The following is a 22,620-nucleotide window of genomic DNA, read 5'->3' as shown; positions in this document are numbered from 1 at the left end:
ATGGTATGGAAGAAAGCAACATTCAGAGACCGTACCAACACTCTGTGTGACCTTGGGCAAAAAGCTTAACCTCTTTGGGCCTTGTGTACAGTGTTCAGTGATCCTCATGATTCCTTAAAGATCTAACACTCCACTTAAACATTTCTAAGCTCAAAGGCCATTCGCTCAATACCATGAGCCAGAAACAAACTTGGGCTCATTCCACCTTACCCTGTCACATCCAATTGACCACTCTGACAGTTCTCCCTTGTAATTTCTTTTAGACATGTCACTTCCTTTGGCCCCTACCTCCTCTTCATTTCTTGCCTTTCTTGCATTATAATGACCATCAAATTACCCTTCCTACCTCTCATACCCCTGATCCTCTCTAAACCATTCTTGTCATTGCCCCCAAGGTAATCCTTGCTTAAAATGAAAAGTCTGATCCTTCTCTGTTAAAAAATCCTTAAGTGATTTTCCACCATTTGAGGTGCTTCTCTACGACCTACAGAATTGAGTTCAAATTCTAAAGCTGGCAAGGAGGGCCCTGACTGGATGCTTCCAGCCTCCTGTTCATGCTCTCTCTCTGCCACCTCCTGGCCTGCCCTCTCCCCGCCTTTTCCCACCCCTTACATGTGCCCTCTGGTCTGTTTAGGGCACTCTGCCTGGGAAAGAGTGAGGTTAGGGACCATGTTTTACTTACCTTTTTATCTCCAGCATCTAGTATATGAATTTGCTGAAAACGCTTAACCCCAAAGTGATTAATCGTGGGAGTGCTAAGGATGATGAGATACTGGGTCAGAGTCTTACTCGGACTTCAAGTTGGCATGTTTTTAAAAATAAAAAGTCGTGGGGAAGTTTACATGAGTTTCTGACCACTGTATCAAGTCTGAGTCTGAGTTTTTCTTTCCAGCAGCTGTGATGGTCATACTGGGTTAAAGGTGAGAAAGCTTGCATTTTTATTTGGAGAGAAGGGTGTATTCACAGGAGGTCTCAGAGCCGTGAATCCTGTTGCTGCAACAGGGCTGGTCCTGTGCTCTTTTATTCCTGTCTCCAGTCTGACTTAATGTGCTTTGCCATTGAGCTCTAGAACGGCAGATTACTGTTTCTATGAATGAAGATGATTTCTCTCTAAAGGTCCCTGTGGTACTTAGCAGGCGGATTTAAGGGAAACTACAAATGACTGGTAAACGCTGGCCCAAGTGCCCCGAACACCAGTACTTAGAGCCTGTGTTTGTTCCTCGTGGTTCAGTCTGTCCAGAATTTTTTCCTGGTTTTGTGAATCAGCATTGCTTCCCGCATTGATCATCACTCATTCCATTTTTCTCTCTCCCAAAACCTAGGTAAGAACCTTGATGCCATCCACGACATCACAGTGGCATACCCTCACAACATTCCTCAGACAGAGAGGCACCTCCTCCAAGGCGACTTCCCCAAGGAGATCCACTTCCACGTCCGCCGATACCCGATAGACACCCTCCCCGCGTCCAAGGAGGACCTCCAGCTCTGGTGCCACAAGCGCTGGGAGGAGAAGGAGGACCGGCTACGCTCCTTCTATCAGGGGGGGAGGAATTTTTCCTTCACTGGACAGAGCATAATTCCACCTTGCAAGTCTGAGCTCAGGGTCCTGGTGGTCAAACTGCTCTCTCTGCTCTACTGGACCCTGTTCAGCCCTGCAATGTGCCTGCTTATATACTCGTACAGTCTTGTTCGCTGGTATTTTATAATCACCGTTGTCATCCTAGTACTGCAAGAGAGAATATTTGGTGGACTGGAGATCATCGAACTTGCATGTTACCGTTTTTTACACAAACAGCCCCATTTGAATGCAAAGAAAAATGAGTAAGATTATAAGACTCACCGTGTAATGACCTAGGGAATACTTTAGAACTGTTGTAAGCCTTTGTAAACAGATAACGTTTCTGCATGACCTTGTCAGATATTTCTTACTATCATCATTATTCGTCAAAGATATTTCGCACTTAGTTTTGTGGGAAAATATGGCTACACACAATTTTTTTTTTTTAAATCTCCGACTGTAATTTCAGTACACATAGCAGGGAGCTATTGCTGTGAGATAACTCGGGACAGAGACAAGAGTCTTCTTACATGATCACCAGGCTGTTCGCAGACAATGTACACACAAGATTTCCTCCAAGGCCCAATCCTGTTTCCTAACAAGAGGCAGATCTGAGCGAGCACTGGCCCAGATCGAGTGCTGGCGCTGGGCTGTGGGCGAGGGCCTCCCTCCCAAATGCCTTTCTATGCCAATCAAACCATCGCATCCTTCTTTAAGACCAGAAAACAGAAATCTCTTGTCCTTAAACTGACCAAACGTTTTGATAGGAAGTCCTTCATTATTCATAAAATCTTGGCTTTTTGCCTTGTGCTGACCTAGGCGTCAGAAGACCACCTGTGCCCTTTTTTTCAAGTGGAAAATAAGACCCGGACGTGTCTCACGTAGCAACTGCAGGCTCTCCACGTAGAAACCTTAGTTTGAATTTTTAAAGATAGGAATTACTAGTTTATTCCTTCACTGCTACTTAATCTTGCATGCTTAGTGCTGGTTTCTTCCCAGCTTGTGGGCAGGTGTAGCTTTTTCTACGTGAAAAACAGTAAAACGTCACTTTTTTAAAGGAAAGTGTAGAGCCTTCTGTTACTGCAGTCAGAAACTCTCTTGTGAAGTTACGTCTTTTGAAATATTTCTTTAAAGCCTGCCCCCAAAAGGAAGGTTAGTGTACTTTCTACGTGAACGTGGGTCTCTAACTTCTGCCATTAAAACAATAACAACAAACAGGGCAGTCGTGGTTTTTCCCAAATTATTTAACCAGTGTAGCCTTGACAAATTTTACTCTTAAAAACCAAAATAACACCAAAATGAATTCATTTTTTAATGATAGCAAGGGGGGAACTGCTCTCTTTTTTAGTCCCAGTCTTCCTCTTTCAACAGTAAAATTTAAACCCATTTTTGACCAATTGTTGGCCTAAATATTCCTGTCACTTAAAGTCAGTGGAAAATCCAGCACACCAACAAAACTAACCTCCTTCTGAGGCCTGAAACGTGTGTGGTCACTGTTTCCACGTTGCTGAAGCTGGGCACTACTGTGCTGGGTGGTGACGACACTGGTCAGAGCAGCAGGAAGTGTGAGGCAGTGATAAGTCTGGAGCGGTTGGCAAATCTGTCAGCTTTCCTCCTGCTTTGACCTCGCCTTAGAAGCTATTGTTTTATGTACTCTTTGGGCATGAATACCTTCTCTTTAATTACATCTCATTTTGGCTCCACAGTGACTTTTACCCAACAATGGAAACGTGCATTGCTGTGGCAGGTAGGCAGGGCGGGAGCTGAGCTTACCAGGCAGCTTCTTTTAGCGGAACTGGTTGTGGCAGACTTATGTCGACACACAGTTCTGTTTGGGAGAGTAGCAGCAGTGCCTCTGCTGAAAAGCACCAACCTATATTTAACTGCTCCCTCAAGGCTGCTTTTAATCCTGCCAGGAGCTACTAATTAGCCATTATGTACATCTGTTGCAAACCCAGCTGTATAAGGATAGTTTTTAAGGGTTTTTTTGCTGTTGTTTTCTTAATAAAGGAGGTTTCTAATTTAGGTTTCTCTCCAACTTCCTTTGGTTATATTTGGAAACACAGAAATAGTTTAACAGTCAGGATTGCATTTGTCCTGGGCAAAAGAGAAAAGCTGAGTTTCCACCCCCCTCAGGTGTTTATACTGCAGCTCCACTGCCCTTCCTCCAACTTCTCAGAGGTCGTTCTTTAAGGTATAACATGTCCTCTTTAACTCTCTGAAACTTGTGAAAGGGGAAGTCTTTCTTTCTTTTTGAAAAATGTTTTCTTTTGATCATACAAAAATAGATTTAAGATAAAATGGAAACTTTTTTTTACCTACCCCAAAATCATAAGCACTAAAACTGGGAAATACAGACATTACAGTTTTAAGAATTAGAAATGATAACTTCAGAAAGGAAAAAAGTTGCTTATTTGTGTTTTATCTTACACATTGATATTTTTCTCTTATTTAAAAAAAATGGTAAAGAAATATACAGTTAATGACCTGGAACTTAGAACTATCTGTGGTTGCTATCAGAATGTTAGGTAGAAACTAATTCCACTTCAGTATTGGGACTGGACTCAGGACTGATCCCTCCACATCTTCCCACGTCATCACTGGACTCGAGTGGCTGCTAGACACACACTTAATGCCCTTTCAGCCCTTTGAAGGTAAACATCGTGGACTTGAAAATGTTTACAGGGCTGTTTGTCCAATGGTTAAATCTTTACCATTCAGATGTGTTTTAAATAAAGCGAGTGTGGTTTATACACGACATGAGCCATCCTACTTAAAATGGGAACCCACAAGGAAAGGCAATGAATGATTAGCTCACAAGTTCTTCCACCAGACATCTGTGATGAAACAAGCCTAAGTAATTGTGAAATTCAGTAGAACATGGTAAGAGACTAAAAGAAAAAATAAATGTTAGACCAAGCCCAGAAGTTAAAACTCCTAATAAAACTTTTCCTTGTTTGTTATACCATTAAAAGAGATTAGGGGGAAATAACAGCTTCCACAGCACCAGTCAGAAACCGTACATGGGAGCCAAATGTACGTACATTCTGCCGAAAGGGGGAGACATTCCCATTTCACCTGGACTTCAGTCTGGCCCCCACCACCATGCCCTGTGCACTTTTACAATAGAGACTAATGGAGGGAGCCTGTTGGTATTGTTTACATTTCTTTATATAAATAATGTGCTTTCAGTGCCTTAGTTACGGGTCCCTTTCTTTTTCTTGTTCCACAAATCCTGGAATGCGTTTCTTAGGTAAAAGTGTCTTTTTGCTACTCATTGGGAGTGGTTTGTAAGCCACTGGTCATTGTGGTAAACATGACTTTGTGATGTCATCGGGAGGAGAGTTTGCTGCTGAGGTGGCCGTTGCCGCAGAGCTATTATTTATGCTGGAGAGAGCAAAATTGGTCTCGGCACATGTTGAGCCTCAGGTTAGATATGGCCCTAAAGTTGTCTTGTACTGACCTGCCAGTTTTATTTCAGATGAGAATCTTGGTTTTGATAATTTATTTTTTAAAAATCATTATGTGCAAAACACCAAGTTTTAAAACTAACTCACAGAATGGCCTTAGTTTTCAATGTCCATTGGTATGTATGTGAGTTGTGTTACCTGGAATATAGATCCCAGAATAAAGTGGAGTGAATTAAGTAGAGTTTACACGTGTGTGGTGTTTCTGTTTTTGCAGGACTGACTGGGTGCTACTTCGTTCTCCCACATTGTGCTAGCCTTACCATATGGAGTAGCCAGGAAGAGCTGATTGCTTAGAACTCTTTCACATATGTTTTAAACAATGTCTAGGCAAGAACGGAATATACTGCTTGCATAATTGAAAAAGTCCAGAGGCCACAGTTGAATTCAGGATTAGTGAATGTCATTAGAACTTGATTTTCCTCCATCTCTCATTCAGCTCTGAGGGCAGGACAGTCATCCCACAAGTGTGGGGTTTTTATGGTGAATACCAGCACCACCAACTGTAAGTGGTAAAAGGGACTCTGCAGTCCCCCCACCTCCCACTATCAGGGATTTTACCTGTGAAAGCAAATCTTGGACCAAAACCTGACAAATGTATGAAAATGTGCTTAGCAAACAGACACACACACGGAAATCATGAAACTGAAGGGTAGCAGAATTTGCCACCCCAAAATATGACTGTAGAAGTTGACTCAAAATATGCCACTTTGGTAAATTGATGATTTTGACCTGTAGGCACTTGAGAAATGGCAAAGTGAGGACAGGCTTTCTCTGAACTCAGCCTAAAGACAGACCCTCCGAAAGGAACTCAACTGCCATAAATCCCCTCCGCGGGAGTTTCATCAACCAGGGAACACTGGCTCTTGTCACAGGAGAGGAGACCAGAGATCCACACCACACCCAGACAGACACTGTCACAGCTGTCATACCCCCCATCTATTCTAAGGGCCCATTCATCTTTCCTAAAAGTCATCGACCCTCCCCTAACAGGTCTACTTCCCCCTTCATTTTCCCCATTAAGATGATCATTTAAGGCCCATATAAACCACCTCGGGGAGTTACTCATTTTTTCCTGGGTTTCCTCCATGTGTACCTGAGGGATACATGTGGGGACAAAGCCCCAGAAAGCAGTTTCCAGGCTCTCGGCCTCACAGAAAGGTGCTGGCTCAGGTAGTAAATGGCCATCAACTGTGATCAGATGGCCATAAGCTGTGGCTAGTTGGCCGTCGGCTGTAACCTGTAAGCCATTGGCCACTAATATAACTGCTGTGGCTACGCTAGCAGAAGAAATGGGAGCTAGCAAGAGCGGATTGCAGAGAGGCAGATGCCGCTGGTGAGAATATAGTGCCCTACTTATGGCTCCGTGGGTGTTCCTTTTTGGCCTCACCGTGTCCTGCGTTCTATGTGGGGAGCAGGACCAGAGACCCCAGAGGCCGCCCCGCACGACAATACATGTTAATAAACTTCTGTTGGTTTTTCTCTTTTATTGATTATTATGTAATCTTTTATTACAGGGGTCCCAGCCAAAAACTCAGAAGGGTAGAGGGAAATTATTTTCCTCCCCAACAGAATCTATTCTTGTAAGCTCATTCTGTCTTCGGATTCTCCAACAAGCACTTTGCTTGAAAGATTCACTCTGTGAGGAGTATACAGTGTCATTCTCTGGGAAAGGGGCACGTGGGCCAAGCATATGGGGCCAGGAGAGCACAGACCTCAAGAGCTGGTTTCAAGGTTGGTGGGATTTCTACATACTGTTACACAAGGGGGAAGGAGGAGAACACAGTCTTTCTAGCCACCCACCTGCCTTCCACATTCCTCATTTTACCGATAGATTATACACAGGGCTTAAGTAACTCCCTGTGGAGGGTGGGCTTCAGATGCCAGCTAGGAAGCCCCAGGTTGTACACAGAAACTAATCTACACACAAACTAGGTGTTCGTCACATAGTAACATTTTAAAAGTAAATTTCTAAGAGACAACTTGTGCTCTCCCAGCTGCGTTGACTTGATTCACAGAACCTGCATAGCGCTAGATGCCTGCAGTCTCTTCAGCCCTCCATCCTCTCAAGTTCAAGTCCACTGGGAAAGAACCAGAGACTTCTTCCCCTGTGGCTCAGCCAAAATCCTAAATTAGGTTTCAGTGAGCATTCCTGAACCACTTGCTTGCCCAGAAATACCATGGAGGTTACATCTCTGGGTTACTCGCTGCCTCCTGGAGCTAGGGGTGGAGTTTGTTCCCCTGGAACACAGGGGTGGGATGAATTTTAAGAAGACTGTTACTGAGAATAGGATGAAATGATGCAGATGGCCAGATGTCCGCCTTAACTATGGAACTTCCCAAACCCACCAGTGGCGTGAGGAGCAAATCAGCACGGTTTCCACTGACCCCTATACAGCAAGACACGCAGAGGGTCTCGGCAGCCTTCTCTATCAACACCAGGGGAACCTAAGCTCCCCCATAGTTGTGCACGGATAGCCTCATCAACAATCGGCCGGCCCCTCTGAATTCTTCAGTTTTCGAGACTTAAGCAATACAGTATTGAAAGCGTTTTTATTTCCCTGGAAAATCTGTTGATGTATAAATAACTGTAGCTCTAACATCTCTCCTTCTTGGTTGACGTGCTTCTCATTCTAGCGGTACAAGTGCAGTCTCGTGATATCACCCATTCCTCCCTCACCTGCCTCGAAGGTCAAGTTGTCACCCCACCTGTGCCTTCCTCTTCAGGGGCAGCCCTTCCTTCCTATTGCATTACATCTGGCAAGTCTGGTAACCTGCTACGTAGCAGCTCTCCCTACTCCGAGTTCACATACCAGTCTTAGTACACAGGACCCAGTTGGTCTCACCACAGCCCCAGTTGAACGATGGAAACCCCTTCTCATAGCCCTTGGAGGTCTCCTACTGATCGTTGGGCAGCATAGACCCTACCTATTCCAGTTCTCCCAACCCAGCCCAACCTCAGGCCCAGGATTTCCTCAGGAGTGAACCTTTTGTAGCAACATAACTGGCTGCACAAACCTTGTTGATGTCCTAAACCTCAAGTGTCCCAAACCTCAATCCTTTCCCACCTTTGCTCAGATCCCTCACTTGTGAAAGGTGCTTTCTTCATCAGCCCAAGTCTAGGCAAATCCCACTTTCTCCCTGAAGCTTTCCCTGATCAATCTAGCTTGAAATGTCCTCCTGTCATGGTATTTCTCTGCAACTCCCACTTGACTATATTACATACTTTCTTATGTTATAGTTATTTTTCAGTCTTATCACCTCAGCTGGATTATAAGCTTCTGGGAAGCAAAGATAAGGATGTCTCATATTTCTCTTATCCCAAACAGTGTTCAGCCCAGCACCTTATCTATTCTTTTTACACAATGAATTCTTAACAGCAATTCCCTGGAAGTCATTCATAAAGGATCCTGTTCTAAACTAAAGCTTGGGCCAGAAATTTACAAATTTAAAATAACAACAACAAAAAAATATTGAGATGCAAACCTACTCACCTCTGGAAAATAGATTTTTTTTTTTTAACCAGAACCAAACCATGTTTGACTAATGATATGATTTATCAAACTATATTAATATCTGGATTCTTAAAAGTAGAAGCTTGGCCCAAAATCCAGATTTTAAGAATCTGGATTCTTAAAAGTAGAAGCTTGGCTTTATTCTTTGCCCTTCCTGCCCATATACCCACTTTTCTTCTTTCAAAAAAACCCCAGTTTAGGAAGCACCACCTTCCAGGTGTGAAGCCAATGAGACAGAAACGAAGAAGGTAAATAAGAGAGGACATTCTGTCCAAGGCATAGGCCTGTTTCTGGTGCCAACGTGTGGGTGCAGCAGGGCTGCAGGATCTCTGAGCACAGTTGGCCAGCAGAGGGCACAAGCCCTGGGGCCACTTGGTCTGAGGCACAGGGCTAAGTAGGTGTTGCCAGCAGTAGCTGGTAGTGCAACTTCCAGAAACTGTTGTAAAGTGACAAATGACCACAGGCCACAATGGCAATTTTCCGTCCCATGGGCTGAAGAAAGGGTCCGTCTTCTCTTCACCTCTTCATTCTGTAAGATCTCAACTCCAACTGGGAAACAGTCATTAGTGTGACCAGTACTTACCAGGGACTTGAGCAGCAGACTTGGTTCCCCTCGTTGGCCTCGAGGAGTGCAGGGAGTGGGCCAAGGAAGGGGACAAATTACTCAGAGGGTGTGAGTGCACAGTGACAGATTTGAGATTGGGCCTGCAGCCAGAAGCCAGCACACACGAGGCTTTGAGGAAGCATGAGGTCATTTCGAGAAGGAGAGCAGGCGTGCAGAGAGCCCAGCTCTTCCCTGCCTGCCTTCTGCTTCCGCGATGACTTCATTCATTCTGAGGACACACAAGGCTGGAGGCCCAGCTGCCTTGAAGAGCCAGCCCATGATTCTATGCAGAAAAGCCACCAAGGATGAGAAGCTGGCTATAGGTCCTTCTAAGGCAGTTGCTGGGGAACTAAGAGGCAGAGACAAGGCTGGCTTCTCAGGCATGCATCTGGGGGTTGGCACAGGGTCCAGGGCTCAGAAGAGTCCCATCCTTGGCTCAGTGCCCTGCTGTCCTTATCTTGAAGGTCTCAAGAGTTTTCTGAGCAAGGGCCCTTCCTTTACACTGGGCCCAATAAATTTTGTCTCTGCAGGCCACAGAGACCCAGGAAAGTCTGGTTTAGAATCATGGTCCTCAGCCCTGGCTACACATGGAAGTCACCCAATGCTTTTTAAAACTATAGGCAGCCAGCCCTCCCCAGCCTATCCCACTTCCAGGATGGAGATGGCACAGGCATCAGTTTTGGGGTAACCCTCCTCAGGTGGTTTTCAGGCATGGCCAGGCTGGACAAAGCTGATTGTCAGGTGTTCTCCCAGGCTGTGACCGACCTGCAAGAAGTTCTGTCTGAGATGTGGGTGCCTTCTCTCCAGGGAGGCCCTTACTTTGCAGCCCTGCGTCGTGGCGCTCACCACACTGCCCTGAAAGCCTCCGCGCTTCTGTCTCCAGCAGAGCACACATACCTAAGGTCAGGGACTAGATTTCATTCATCTTTGCACTGGACACACAGCAGGCGCTCAAGAAACTTTTATTCCCTGATTCATTTGAACTAAAAACCAACATGCGATCCACATTTTTATCACTGCCTCTTTAAACCTTGGGGCTGAAACGCCTCATGACTCACCAGCGCAAACTGATCCTCCCTGCCAGCGCATGGAATGATAAAGAAGGGCTCAGCCTCCTGTCTGGAACCCACTCTGCTTTCCCTGGGATCCAGTTACTACTTGAGAATCACATTTGCATCACAGCTCCATCAAAGACCAACTTCCTTATCAGATATTTTAATTATTCTACTATTTTTCATAAACTTATAAAATTGTCAAATTTATTTTTGAAATCTCCATTATTTTCACAATGTCTGAGGTTCACTGCTTTTTGCCTGTGTGTATTCTGGTAAATTCTTCTATGTTTTTGTGGAAGTCGGAGATTAGGAGTCTGCTTCCTGGGCACTGCAGTTGGGCAGGGCATGATAGATAGACCCTTCTGAGATTCCACCAGGGCTCAAAGAACTTGAAGGTAGTAAATAGCAGAGATTTTTTTTTAAAGTTGTTATATCCCATTTGATCAGAATATTTTAGAAAACCATTTCTAGAATATTCTAGAAAAACATTTTGGTCCTGAGACCTCTTTACACTCTTAAAACTTATTGAGAAGTCCAAAGTACTTTGTACGGGTTCTACCTATCAATAGTTATTGTGGCAAATATTTAGAAGGTTGATTTATTCATTGATTAAAATAATAAACCTACTGCATGTTCACACATATAATGTATTTCTGGTGACCAATAACTATTTTCCAAGAAAAAGATTAGTGAGAAGTATGGCACTGTTTTAGTTTGCTGATCTCTTTAACGTCTGGCTTAATAGAAGACAGCTGAATTCCCATATCTGCTTCTGTAGTCAGTCTGTTAAATATCACCCATCATGTAGCCTCTGGAAAACGCATGCCCACTGGTGGGATGGGAAGAGGCCAGATGCTATAAATAATTTTACAGAATGCTGCTGAAAGCCCATTACCCATTTTCACCCATTCTTTGATTTGAATCTCATAGCATTCTGTGATGGAAGGAAGCTGGGTCACGGGCCTTGCCTCCATTTCTCAGATGTGGAACTGAATAACTCCAAAGTGAGGTCCTTTTGTTTAGAAGGAGGGTATTGGAAAAGATGGAGGGGCTTCTGCACAGCCAAAGAAATAATCTGCAAAATAAAAAGGCAACCTACAGAATATGAGAAAATAGTTACCAACCAACTATCTGATAAGGAGTTAATATCCAAAATAAATAAGGCACTCATACAACCCCGTAGCAAGAATGAAATAAAATAAAATAATCTGATTTAAAAATGGGCAAAGAATTTGAATAAACATTTTTCCAAAGAAGACATACAAATGGATAACAGGTACATGAAAAGGTGCTCAACATCACTAATCATCAGGGAAATGCAAATCAAAACCACAGTAAGATATCACTTCACACCTGTGAGAATGACTCTCATCTAAAAGACAAGAGATAACAAGTATCACGAGGATGTGGAGAAAAGGGAACCCTTATGCACTGTTGGAGGGAATGTAAATTGGCTCAGCTACTATAGAAAACACTATGGAGGTGCCTTAAAAAATTAAAAATAGAATTACCATATGATCCAGCAATCCTACTTACGAAAACACTGTCTCAGAGAGATAGCTGCTTCCCTATGTTCATTGCAGTTTTATTTACAATAGCCAACGTGTGGAAACAACCTAAGTGTCCATTCAGGACATGAGGCTAAGTGAAACAAGTCAGACAGAGAAAGACAAATACTGTATGATTCCGCTGACATGTGGAATCTAAAAAACTGAACTCATTGAAATAAAAAAGCAGAATGGAGGTTGCCAGAGGTTGGGGGATGGGGATAATGCAGAGAAGTTAGTTAAAGGGTACAAACTCCCAGCCATAAGATAGATAAAACCTGGGGATTAATGCACAGCAGGGTAACTATCATTAACTATATTGTATTAATATACTTGAAAGTAGTGAAGAGAGTAGATTTTAAATGTTATCACCACACAGACACACAAAAAACCATGGGGAGGGATGGAGGTGTTAACTAACAGTATTGTGGCAATCATTTTGCAATATATACATGCTATCTAGTCACCATTTTGTATACGTTAAACTTACATACGTTACATATCAATAACATCGCAATAAAGCTGGAAAAGAAAAGATGGAGGGGCAGACATGATCCGATCGGCCGCTGAAGTCGGCTTGCTCACTTAACCAAGCAGCACTGACTGAGTCTCCTTGGGGCCGGGCTGTGGATGGGGGCAGCTGAGGAGGCAGAGGCTCTGCAGGAAAGCAACTGAGGTGCAGAGTGATAGGAGCAGGGGGCGGCACGGCCAGTTCAGGCAGCGCCTTGTAGGCTAGAGCCTAAAATGTCCGTGGCGTATTATATGCGTGTTGGAGACTTGTCCTGGGGAGTAACATAATCTGGGTTATGTTTTAAATAAAAAGATCACTATTGCTGCGTGAAGGATGGGTTGCAGTGGTGAAAAGTGGAACTGGGGACAGCAGCTTATCAATTTGGGGGAGGCCGCTGGGCTAAGGCATCTGTTTGCCACATTAAAGGAGCACCAGCATCTCATATTTCCCCGTCCTGTGCCAAACCTGCTCCAGAATCTCTCTTAGATTCCGCGTTCTGTGGCCTGGTGACTGCAGCCGTCCTCCCCGCAATCCAATGTGTCAAAGATCTGCTACATTCAGACTCAGGCAAAGGACAAAGCCATCGGCAGGGCTCTCGGGAGATCCTGCCCTCGCCCCCACGGCTGGTCTCCACCCCACCCTCTCTTGGTAGATACCCTGGGGACAACACACTGTAGCCAGTATCTCTGAAATTCTGGACAGCCTTGGGGAACTAAAGGGAGAGACATGTTCACGTGTGCAGAACTTCTCATCACAGAACAAAGCCCTGGGAGGCCCTGGGGACCACAGAGCTGCTTCGGCGTTGCCTTCTCTCCCCTCTTCTTCCTCAAGCAACTGAGGATACAGGAGCCCTAATGCTCATTGATTGACTAACATGGGATGAGCTACTCCTGGCTCTGCATCTCTGCCTCATTTGCACCCTTGACCATTCACCACTCCAACCCACCGTCTGGGGACCAACAGCCTCTCTGTCCTGCCTGGTCAGTAAAGCTCAAGCTCGAGCAACCTGTCTTCAGCAGAGACTCAAGGTCATTCGGTCTGTGGGTGGGACTTTGAAATTTTCTGAGGGCAGCGGGGTGCTGTTGGGAGAGCCTAGGCCTAACGGAAGTCAGTTCTTCAACTTTTGGAGAAGGAAAACCCCAAAACAGACAGAAATTCACCGCGAGGGGGTGGGAGAGGAGTGGGGAGCGGGAGGCGTAGCTGAAGACTTGTGCTTCACCTTATTCAAGGAGAACAGGGTATGTTCTTGTGGTGTAGCAAGGGTCTTGACCTTGAGTAGAAGGGATAGTAAAACAACCCGGGCTCCCAATCCTGGCAGATGCTTGGCTTCCATATAGAAACATGGCTTATCATGAGGTTACAGAGGTTCTGACTATGGACCACAGGTGATCATTTGCTTGGAGGGAAAACCTCCTGTGTCTTTGAGCAGAAAGAGAACATTCTTCTGCCAGACAATGTCAAGGCCAACGTCATGGAGAAGGAGCCTGGCAACTGACCATCTCCTGAAACAGGAGCTGCAGGGCCTACCCTTGACCCTCGGGTCAGCAACCTAGACCCAATGGACTAGTGGAGTCGGACTCCTAAATCAGACACTGCTGATGGGATCTTCATTTGTCCACAGCTGCGTTGTGATTCCATATTAGCTGTGAAACAGTCTCTTGGCCCAAAAGGAGGAGACTCCCATTTTCATTAGCCAGCTCCATCAACAGCCAGCTCCTCTCCCCAGCGACTATTTGGGGACTGCCGTGAAGTGGACTCCCACCGGCTCCCAAAGTCACAAAGCCACGGGCCAAGTGTGCTCCAAGGGGCAGCCTTCTTGGGCCTTTCTTATGTGCCCCAGCCCCACACTCCCCCAGCTGTACCCCCTGCCATTCTGCTTGTCAGCACCCCTTCCCAGTGTCTGCACGTGAGGCTCAAACTCTTTGTCTGCCATCCTCATAGGTGTTCTCCTTCCCTTCCTGAGCTCCTGTCCTATGGCTGTAGCACTTAAAAGTGATTTCTATATTTTATCTCCCCTAGTGGATTACAAGCACCCCATGACTAGGACTCCTGGGTTGTGTCTCTGTGCCCTGCGGAGCTTCGAACCAATTTCTGCACACAGGAGGAACTCAGAAACAGCTTCTTGAATGAAAGATCTGAACACAGACGTAGAATAAGGGCATTTGCTAGTGGGTGCTGGTCCCTTCACAGGTTGTCTTTCTCGCTTTGGTAAGTCCTAAGCCTACGAGTACCACCACCAAGGCCCAGCAAGCCTTTCACGTGACAACCATTCTCATTTAATGTGAACCGAACACGGGGGTGAAAAGGGCCCCTGCAGTGGAAGTGCCCTTGTAAGCAGCTCTGCGCCCTTCTAGATGCTCGTGTCTAAACAGCCCAGGGTCCAGCCGCTGCACACAGCACCGGGGACCGTGAGAGCAGGTTTATGTGCAAAGAAATGAACAGAGCTGCCTCGTCCTGAAGGCCCCTTTGGTTCCCCACAGGGAGACTGCTAAAAGCTCAGCTTCAAACCTTAGAGGACCTCTCAGACCCACACCTGGAGGCCATTCCACATCCAGCTCACACCTCTGGGAAAATCAGCCCACATTTATTGTGTTCCACATCCTCCCTGAGCTGCTCTGGCCCACATGCCCTGCTCCTCAGGATCAGAACGAGAAGCAGGCTCATCGACTCGCATGAACTCATTTGCTCTCTGGGTGCCTCCACACCTGCTCCCTCCCGGCCGTGAAGCCAGCCGTTTCCACAGCAAACAGTCGTAAATAGCCGGAAGGCGACCAGGACCTCAGGTGCAGCAGGAGGGGTGGGGAGTAACTGCAAACACTTTGGCAAGGCCCATGTTCATACAGATGTTTTTAGCCATAAACTGGGGGGAACTGCAAAGCAGGAACGGGCCAGGTTCCTAATGACAAGGCCTGCGAAGAGCATTAAGCAGAAACTCAGAGAGTGACTCAGAACTTCCGCAGGCGCTGATCTCCACGCCCCACAAGCTGGGCTGGGGCTAAGCACTGGAGGACCAGGGAAGTTGGGTGTGCAGCCCAGCAAGCAATGCGAAGGAGGCAGCCCTGGAGATGCAATGGGTTTGGGACGGACACCCCTGATTCCCAAACCCACATTGTGTTGCGGTGTCGGTCCATTTTCTGCAATTCTAATAAGCACAATTCCCGAACCATCTTGGAGGTGCCGACCATGTTCGCAAGGTCTGCAAAAAAGACCCAGTCTCTGTACCTGAGTGTCCCCAGTCGTGAAAGGTAGATGGGAATACAGCTGATAACACAGGTTGGACAGTGGCTTGTACTAGGACAGAGGTAGAATATGCAGGGGAAACAAAGTGGAGAGGGACGGAGTAACTAACCAGACGTGGGGCTAAGGAACAGCAGCGAGGTAGCCCTCCCTTGCTGGATAGGATCTGGACAGACATCAAAGGGAAAGTACAGGGAAGTGTGGAAACAGCATCAGCAAGGGTTTGGACGTGTGACAGGCAAGTCCTGTCCTGGGAGTGACCAACAGCCTAGTGTCCGGGAGTGTGGCATGGCTTGGGTCCTAAGTAGGGAAGACAGCTGCTCTGAGAGATGGTGCTGGAAGTCTAGGTGAGATCCAGACAGAGGAAGGTTTGAAATGCAGGCATAAGAAAACTGTCAATGTTCCAAATGTGAATTAGTTACCAACTTTTATAAATTAAGAAGTGTCATAAACAAAGCTGGGTTCTTGTGAAACTCTGGAATGTCTGACAATGTCAGGGCCTTGGTTCCCTTGTGGCCACACTTAGCTGTGTCTGGAGGGTGAGGGACGCCCCTTAGCTGTGTCTGGGGGGTGAGGGACGCCCCTAAGCAGGACGAGCATCCTCCAACCTGCCCCAGTCCTCACCACTCCCAACTGTAGCCCTTTATTAACTCACCCTCAGCCTGCTTTCCTCTTTTCTGTCACCTGCCTGCCATCCATGACCTGAGTTTTGGTCGTTGCTGCAGACCCTGAAGAGATGCCAGGGGAAGGTGAGGAATTGCCACCAACATGTATTTAGGAAAATATGTTGAGGGCAGTGAGGAAAAGTCTGTAGCCTGGAGTCAGCGAGGCCAGGAGGAGGTCCCTGAAAGAGCCCTCGTGGAGGAAAGGGCATGAAAGAAGACAGAGCAGGAGAATGGAAGGGGCAGACTGGGATGAATTCAGTGACAGGAGTGAGGGAGAGGGAGGAGTTGAAGCTAATGCCAGGATTTCAAGGTCAGGATTTAGGGCAGAAGGTGGACTAATTCAAGAAGGAGATGTAGGAGGCAGCGGTGGGCTCCTGGAGAGGATGGTGAGCTCTGCTCCGTGTGTGGAGTTTGAGTGGCTGGGGCAGGGCCAAACGCACGCATACACTAGCCCGGGCCTTGGCAGGCCAGAGGACCAGAGACCCAGCTTTGGGACTCTCTGCAGGAAGGTGTGGTCCGGGAGGGCCCTGCAGAGGCAGGAGGTGGAACTGAGCCACAGTTTCTCACTTCTCCCCTGGCAAGCTCAGCTCCTGCCTGGGAAATGAATCACCTAATCACAGCAAGTGTTCTGCCGACCTGTGCCAGGAAGGGACGGTCACTCCCTCAGAATATCCCTGAAAAGATGTGTCACCTGGAGGCCAGCGCAGTGCCCACCACCAGTTTTCAGACAGGGCGGGAGAAGTGGGCGTGAGCCAGGCCACGCTGTGCCTCTCTCTGCCTGAGTCACATGGAATCGTTTTTTTCTCTTGTTCCTCTGAGGCCGTCCTGGGGGATGGGGTGGGGTGGGGGCTGTGAGTCATGTGAGCCCTGTGCAGCAGATGGTGGGCAGTGAGTCACAGCTCTGCTTCTTAATCGGAAGCATATCAGAGACCTGGAGAGAATATGTCTATGCCCAGGTCTGGGCACCCCGCTTGCTGGTGACTGTCCATTAAACAATACGTGACTCTCACCTGCGGGGCTTCTCTGCTCAGATGTTCACACATATTTCCTCACTGGACCCCAATTTCTAATTATACCTTCAATTGTGTGAGGTTTTTTTTTCCCTTTTTGTTTTTGTTTTTGTTTTTTCTGGTGATGGTCTGTACCTACCTCTGGAGTCTGTGAGAGCAGGGACTGGGCTGTGTCCTGAGCATCTAGTCCGTTGAAAATGAACGACTGAAAGAAGAAATGAACAAATGGTTCCATTTGCTATTAAGAGTTAATATAATGTGTGGGTGTGTATGTGTAACCTATTTACATACATATATGTGCTATTTTATAGATGGAATAACTTTGGAGAAATAAGAGTTCACAAAACACTAATAATAGAGCTTGCTTCCCAGACACAAAGGCTGGGGATAGGAGTCTGGGCTGACAAGAACATTTGTTTTCAGTTTATATTTCTCTTCTTTCTCTCTTGCTTTTACAGTGAACAAAACCAGTTTGCAAAGTGGCTCATACTAATCACACTGTCCCACAACCCTCTCTTCCCCTGCACAACATATGGAGGACATCTTTTGTGTCTATCTTTCTGCCCTTGATTGTGCACCCCTGTGGGGGCTGCTGTTCCATGTCCTGGCTTTCTTGGAGATTGCTCTCTGGTAGGTAGACTCCACACATGGGCTTGGGGATACTGGGGTGACCCCTCATCTCTTGGGTGTTGCATCAGGTTCCTGAAGAGATAAAAGCCTGTGTGGTAGCCAGCTGAGATCTAACCCTAGAAGTGGAAGGAGGGGGAAATAGCAGAATGAGTGCTGTGCCTGAGCAAGGACCCCAGGCAGATGGGGGTCAGGGCTGAGTAAGGAGAGAGGAGAGTAGTCAGAGAGCTGTGATGTGGGGTGCACTGTGAGCTATGCTGCTTTCTTCTATTGCCAGTGTGCTGGCTGATCCTGATGGATCCCTTGTTATTCCCTTGTTATGGATCCCTTGTTATTCCATAATAAGGGGGAACCTTGCCTGGCTGCATCATCTTTTGGTCTCCTAGGACAATGATGGATGATTTATTTCACTGGCTCTACAAATCCAGAGACATCCTTTCCTGACAATCTTCCCTCCTGCAGTTTACTATGTGTCAATTAAATCTCAACAAAGTTTAAAAAAGATTAGGTCAAATTAAAAAGCAGTGTACATATAGATATATAAACCATTTTATCTCTGCAAAAATGAATCTGGACGTATCAATCATCTCATTAAATTTAAACGGATTAAACTTGCTGGTTTAAATAGAAATTGTTATATTGGTTGAAAGACAGAAACTATATTCTGTTGGCAAAAAACATACAAAAAGAGGTGGGGGATCCAAAGAAACATATTTAAGAAAGTAAGGACTCCAAAGGATAAAAGTGAAAGGATGGGAAAATATATACCAGTGCAACACTAGCAAAGAGAAATCTTATATAACTATCATGCTATCAGAAAAATTGATAGCCTGAGAGCATTTGAAAGAGGAATTGACAAATCATAGTGAGCTACTTTAGCAATCTCTATCATGATTGTTAGGGCATAAAGATAAACAACCAGTAAGGATATATAAAGGATCTGAACAGCTCTAGTGACGAATTTGATTTAAATGTAGAGTTCTGCACTTACTAATTAGAGAATACATACTCTTCTCCAATATACTTAGAATGAATTATACTACTCTCAATCACCTTTCTTTCCTTTCTTCCCTTCCTCCCTCCCACCCTCCCTCCCTCTTTCCTCCCTTCCTTTCATCCATCTAGCCACTCATCTATCCATCCACCCACCTATCTACACAGAATACTTACAAAAATTGACTATGATGAACCAATCAACTGTCAACTACTTTCAAAGGAGCAGTACTATACAGATCACATTACCTGACCATAACATAATTAGGTTAGAAATCAGGGATGAAACAACATAAAACCTCTCATGTACCTGGAAACTAAACACACACACACACACACACACACACACACACTTCTAAATAAGTCACGGGTAAAAGAATCAAAATGGAAACTAGAAAACTCTTATGACTGAATTACAGTAAAAATATTACATCAAAAATGTGTGGAATACAGCTAAGATAGAAATTAGAGTGGGACTTAGTATTTTTATTAGAAAATTAGGAAGACTGAAGGTTAATAAGCTAATACTCAACTGAAGAGCAATAAACTCAAATAGAGAGGAGAGGAAAAGAAACAATAGCATCAAGAGCTCAAATTAGTACAACAGAACACAAATGTACGGTAGAGAGAATTAATTGAGCCCATATCTGGTTCTTTGAACAGATGAATAAAATATCTCTAGCAAGATTTTTCAAGGAAGAAAGGTTAAAAATAAGTATTACAAATAATTTTATTTGACTACTTTAAAATTATAGATGAAATAGATAATATCCTACAGAAAATAGTAATTAAATATTGTTTAATGAGAAATATAAAATCTGAGTATACATTTAAATAAATTAAATTGGTGACTAAATAATGATTTTTAAAAAAGAAACCCTTAGATGGCTTCATAGGCTAGCCCCTCCTTACCCCACACACATACAAAATTCCAGGACTAGATATACCCTTTTTTAAAACACAAATGGTTCTAGAAATGAAATGAGTTTCTTAACTCTTTAATGAAGCTGGTAAAACTTACCATCAAAACAAGGAAACAAGAGAAGTGAATGGAAAATTATAGTTCAACAACACTGATGAACTCATGGGTGCAAAAATCTTGACCAAACTATTAAACAATTCATTCATGTATACAAGTTTGGCCCAGGTCTGTAAAGTCATGAACAAGTTTAGCCCGGGACTGCAAAGATGAGTAGGCATAAATACAAAAGCTATTAATGTAATTGGTAACACAAAATGATGAAGAGGCAGTGCCCCGATGGGAAAGGAGACAGGAGCTGCCGTGTCCCTGCCAGGCACCTCTACGAACTGGTGGGCAGGACCTGGGCTGTGTTGTCCTGCTTCCAACAAGAATCTCATCTTCTGCCGGCCTAGCCTGGGTTGCTGCCTTTGAAAACTAGGGAAGACTGGCACAAGATCAACCGGAACACAGCATGGAATTACCAGAGAGGTCTTATTTCAAAACGTTATGAAGAATGAGAACCACGTGGACTTCTGCAAGGAAAATTGAACTGGCCTGAGTTTCAGGGAAAGGACAACATGAGCCCAACCTGGAACTAACACCGAGGAGATCAGGTGGCAGAAGGTCTTGTATGAGTGACAGGCCTTCCCCCACCCCCCCCAACACACACTGGCTTTTTGGGACCAGCCTGGCCTCCGCACTGATTGGCTATGTTTTGGTTGATCTCACTGATGGCAGTGAAGGACGGAGAAGAGCGGGCAGACCGGTGGGCCGACTTGAAGAGCACACTGGTCTTTGTTACTGTCACACACGGTTTCTCGCCGATCTTGAAGACCCCGCCAGAGTCTGTCAGCACTGACACCCTCTACGCTATATCTGTCTTCATGCTGTTAGGCCACCTCATCTTCTGCCACTACTGCACCAATGCTGCTATTGTGTCCAGCACGCTGCCTGCAAACATGGCCATCTTTGCTCCTGTCCGCCTCGCCTCACGTTTTTCTCGGTCCCTGCACGCCTTCATCATGGTGACATTGGCCATCCAGATTTTTGCCCGTGGCCCATGTTACAGAAAAAAAGGAAGGCACGCATGGGCACTCCCTGCAGCTATGGGAGTCACCCTGCTTTTTGCATTTTCAGCCTGGGGAGGCCTGCTGTCCATTAGCGTGATGGGAGCCATCGCCATTGCCCTTCTTCTGGTGACCATCTCCTGTCTTTGCCTTTCTACCTCATCCACCTACAGCTTTTTAAAGAAAGCATTCATGGGCCTTGGGATGAGGCTGAAATCAAAGACTTTTCCAGGTTCCTTAGCTAAGTTAGGGACCTTCATTCCATCATTGTGAAGGTAAGCTGACACAGGAGGCTTCCAACTACCGTGTTTTCCCGAAAATAAGACCTAGCCAGACAATCAGCTCTAATGCGTCTTTTGGAGCAAACATTAATATAAGACCTGGTCTTATTTTACTATAATATAAGACCCAGTATTATATTATTATATTATATTATTAATTATATTATATTATGCCAGGTCTTATATTAATTTTTGCTTCAAAAGAGCATTAGAGCTGATGGTCCAGCTAGGTCTTATTTTCGGGGAAACAGTGTAGGATAAGATTTGAAAGCAGAATTCCATCCTGGAAGCAGCAGACTAATGTGGGTGGGAGAACAGAGATCAAAGGAAAAAATTAACCAAAGGCTTGGGTGGTGAAGGTGTTCATCCGTTCTGTTACTTGGCAGATGGAAAAGCTTTCTGGGGCCCTTAGGGATGATTGCCTCCCATACATTAGTCACTGTGGCAAAGGAAGTGATGCGGTTTCTATATATTAAAAAATAATAACGTATCCAAAAAAAAAAGATGAAAGAAAGGAAGTATGCTATTACTTCAATAGATGCAGAAAAAGCATTTGCTATGATTCAACACCCATTCATACTAAAAATTATTGGCTATCTTGGAGAAAGGAAATAAACTTAACCAGCGCTGTGCAATATCTCATAGGAGAAAGAAGTCAATATCCTAACAATGTTAATTATGTTTAAATTAGCCTATATTTTCAATACAATCCTAATTCCTACCCCCTTTTTCATGGAAACTGTCAACAGATTGTAGAATCTAATTGGATGAACCGAGGACCCTGGATTGCAAAGGTACTTGGAAGTGTAATGGGTGAACTCTATTGGCCAGATATCAAGACTTGTGAAGGTATAGTAATTACATCAGTAGGGTATTGGCACATGGAAAGATCAATAGTCAAGTGGAAACCAGAGATATTTCAGAAGTGTCATTATAAATCGGGGGCAAAGGATGAAAACATTTGGTTATCTGAATGGAAAAAGATAATATTTACTTCATGCTACACCAAAACAATGATTTCCAGATGGATTAAAGATCCAAATGTGAAAAGCAGAACTTTAAAAAGTGTTATAATTTTATACCAAATTGAGACAGGAAAGAATTGTTTAAACAAGTCACAGACAGCACAAACTTCAAAGACTGAGAATTTTGACTATATTAAATTAAACATTTCTGTTGCTCAAAAACCACCACTGTTAAGGCAAAACATAAGTCACATATTGGGAGAGGATATTTATAACCCATTAAACTAAAAAAGAATTAATATAGAAAGAACTTCCACAAATCACCAAGAAAAATATAACTTCGCAAATGAACAAAAAACTCAAATTGCCAGAAGCATATTAAAAAAAACACACCACAGTCTCTTTGTGTTCAGACAAATACAAATTAAGACAAGATACTCTTTTGCATCAGCTTAGCAAAAATTTAAATTCTGCCAATTCCATGTGTGGGTGAGGATGGGAAGGAAAGACAACTCAAAAACAGTAATGGCAGAAGTGTAAAGTAATAAAAAAAATTT

At 44.8% G+C, this 22,620-nt stretch overlaps 1 protein-coding gene and 1 pseudogene across 9 annotated transcripts in view; both read left to right on the top strand.

Moving 5' to 3' along the window:
- LCLAT1 (lysocardiolipin acyltransferase 1) overlaps positions 1 to 5,214 on the top strand; it is a 159,342-nt gene extending 154,128 nt beyond the window's left edge. For 7 of the 8 annotated variants that reach the window (XM_081067982.1, XM_081067986.1, XM_081067980.1 and 4 more), the window contains one exon: positions 1,323 to 5,214. In XM_081067982.1, coding sequence (XP_080924108.1) covers positions 1,323 to 1,825 — 503 coding nt within the window. In that variant the 3' untranslated portion in view covers positions 1,826 to 5,214. The remainder of the gene's footprint in view (positions 1 to 1,322) is intronic. The other variant, XM_081067987.1, reaches the window with a different exon arrangement.
- Positions 5,215 to 20,381: 15,167 nt separating this feature from the next.
- LOC308506020 (phosphatidylinositol N-acetylglucosaminyltransferase subunit C-like) lies at positions 20,382 to 21,062 on the top strand (annotated as a pseudogene). The gene has a single exon. The product of its transcript is annotated as a phosphatidylinositol N-acetylglucosaminyltransferase subunit C-like (transcript).
- The last annotated feature ends 1,558 nt before the right edge of the window (positions 21,063 to 22,620 follow it).

This window comes from Rhinolophus hipposideros (assembly GCF_964194185.1).
Source record: "Rhinolophus hipposideros genome assembly, chromosome: 12".
NCBI classification, from domain to species: Eukaryota; Metazoa; Chordata; class Mammalia; order Chiroptera; family Rhinolophidae; genus Rhinolophus; species Rhinolophus hipposideros.
This window is presented reverse-complemented; position numbering and strand designations above follow the sequence as displayed.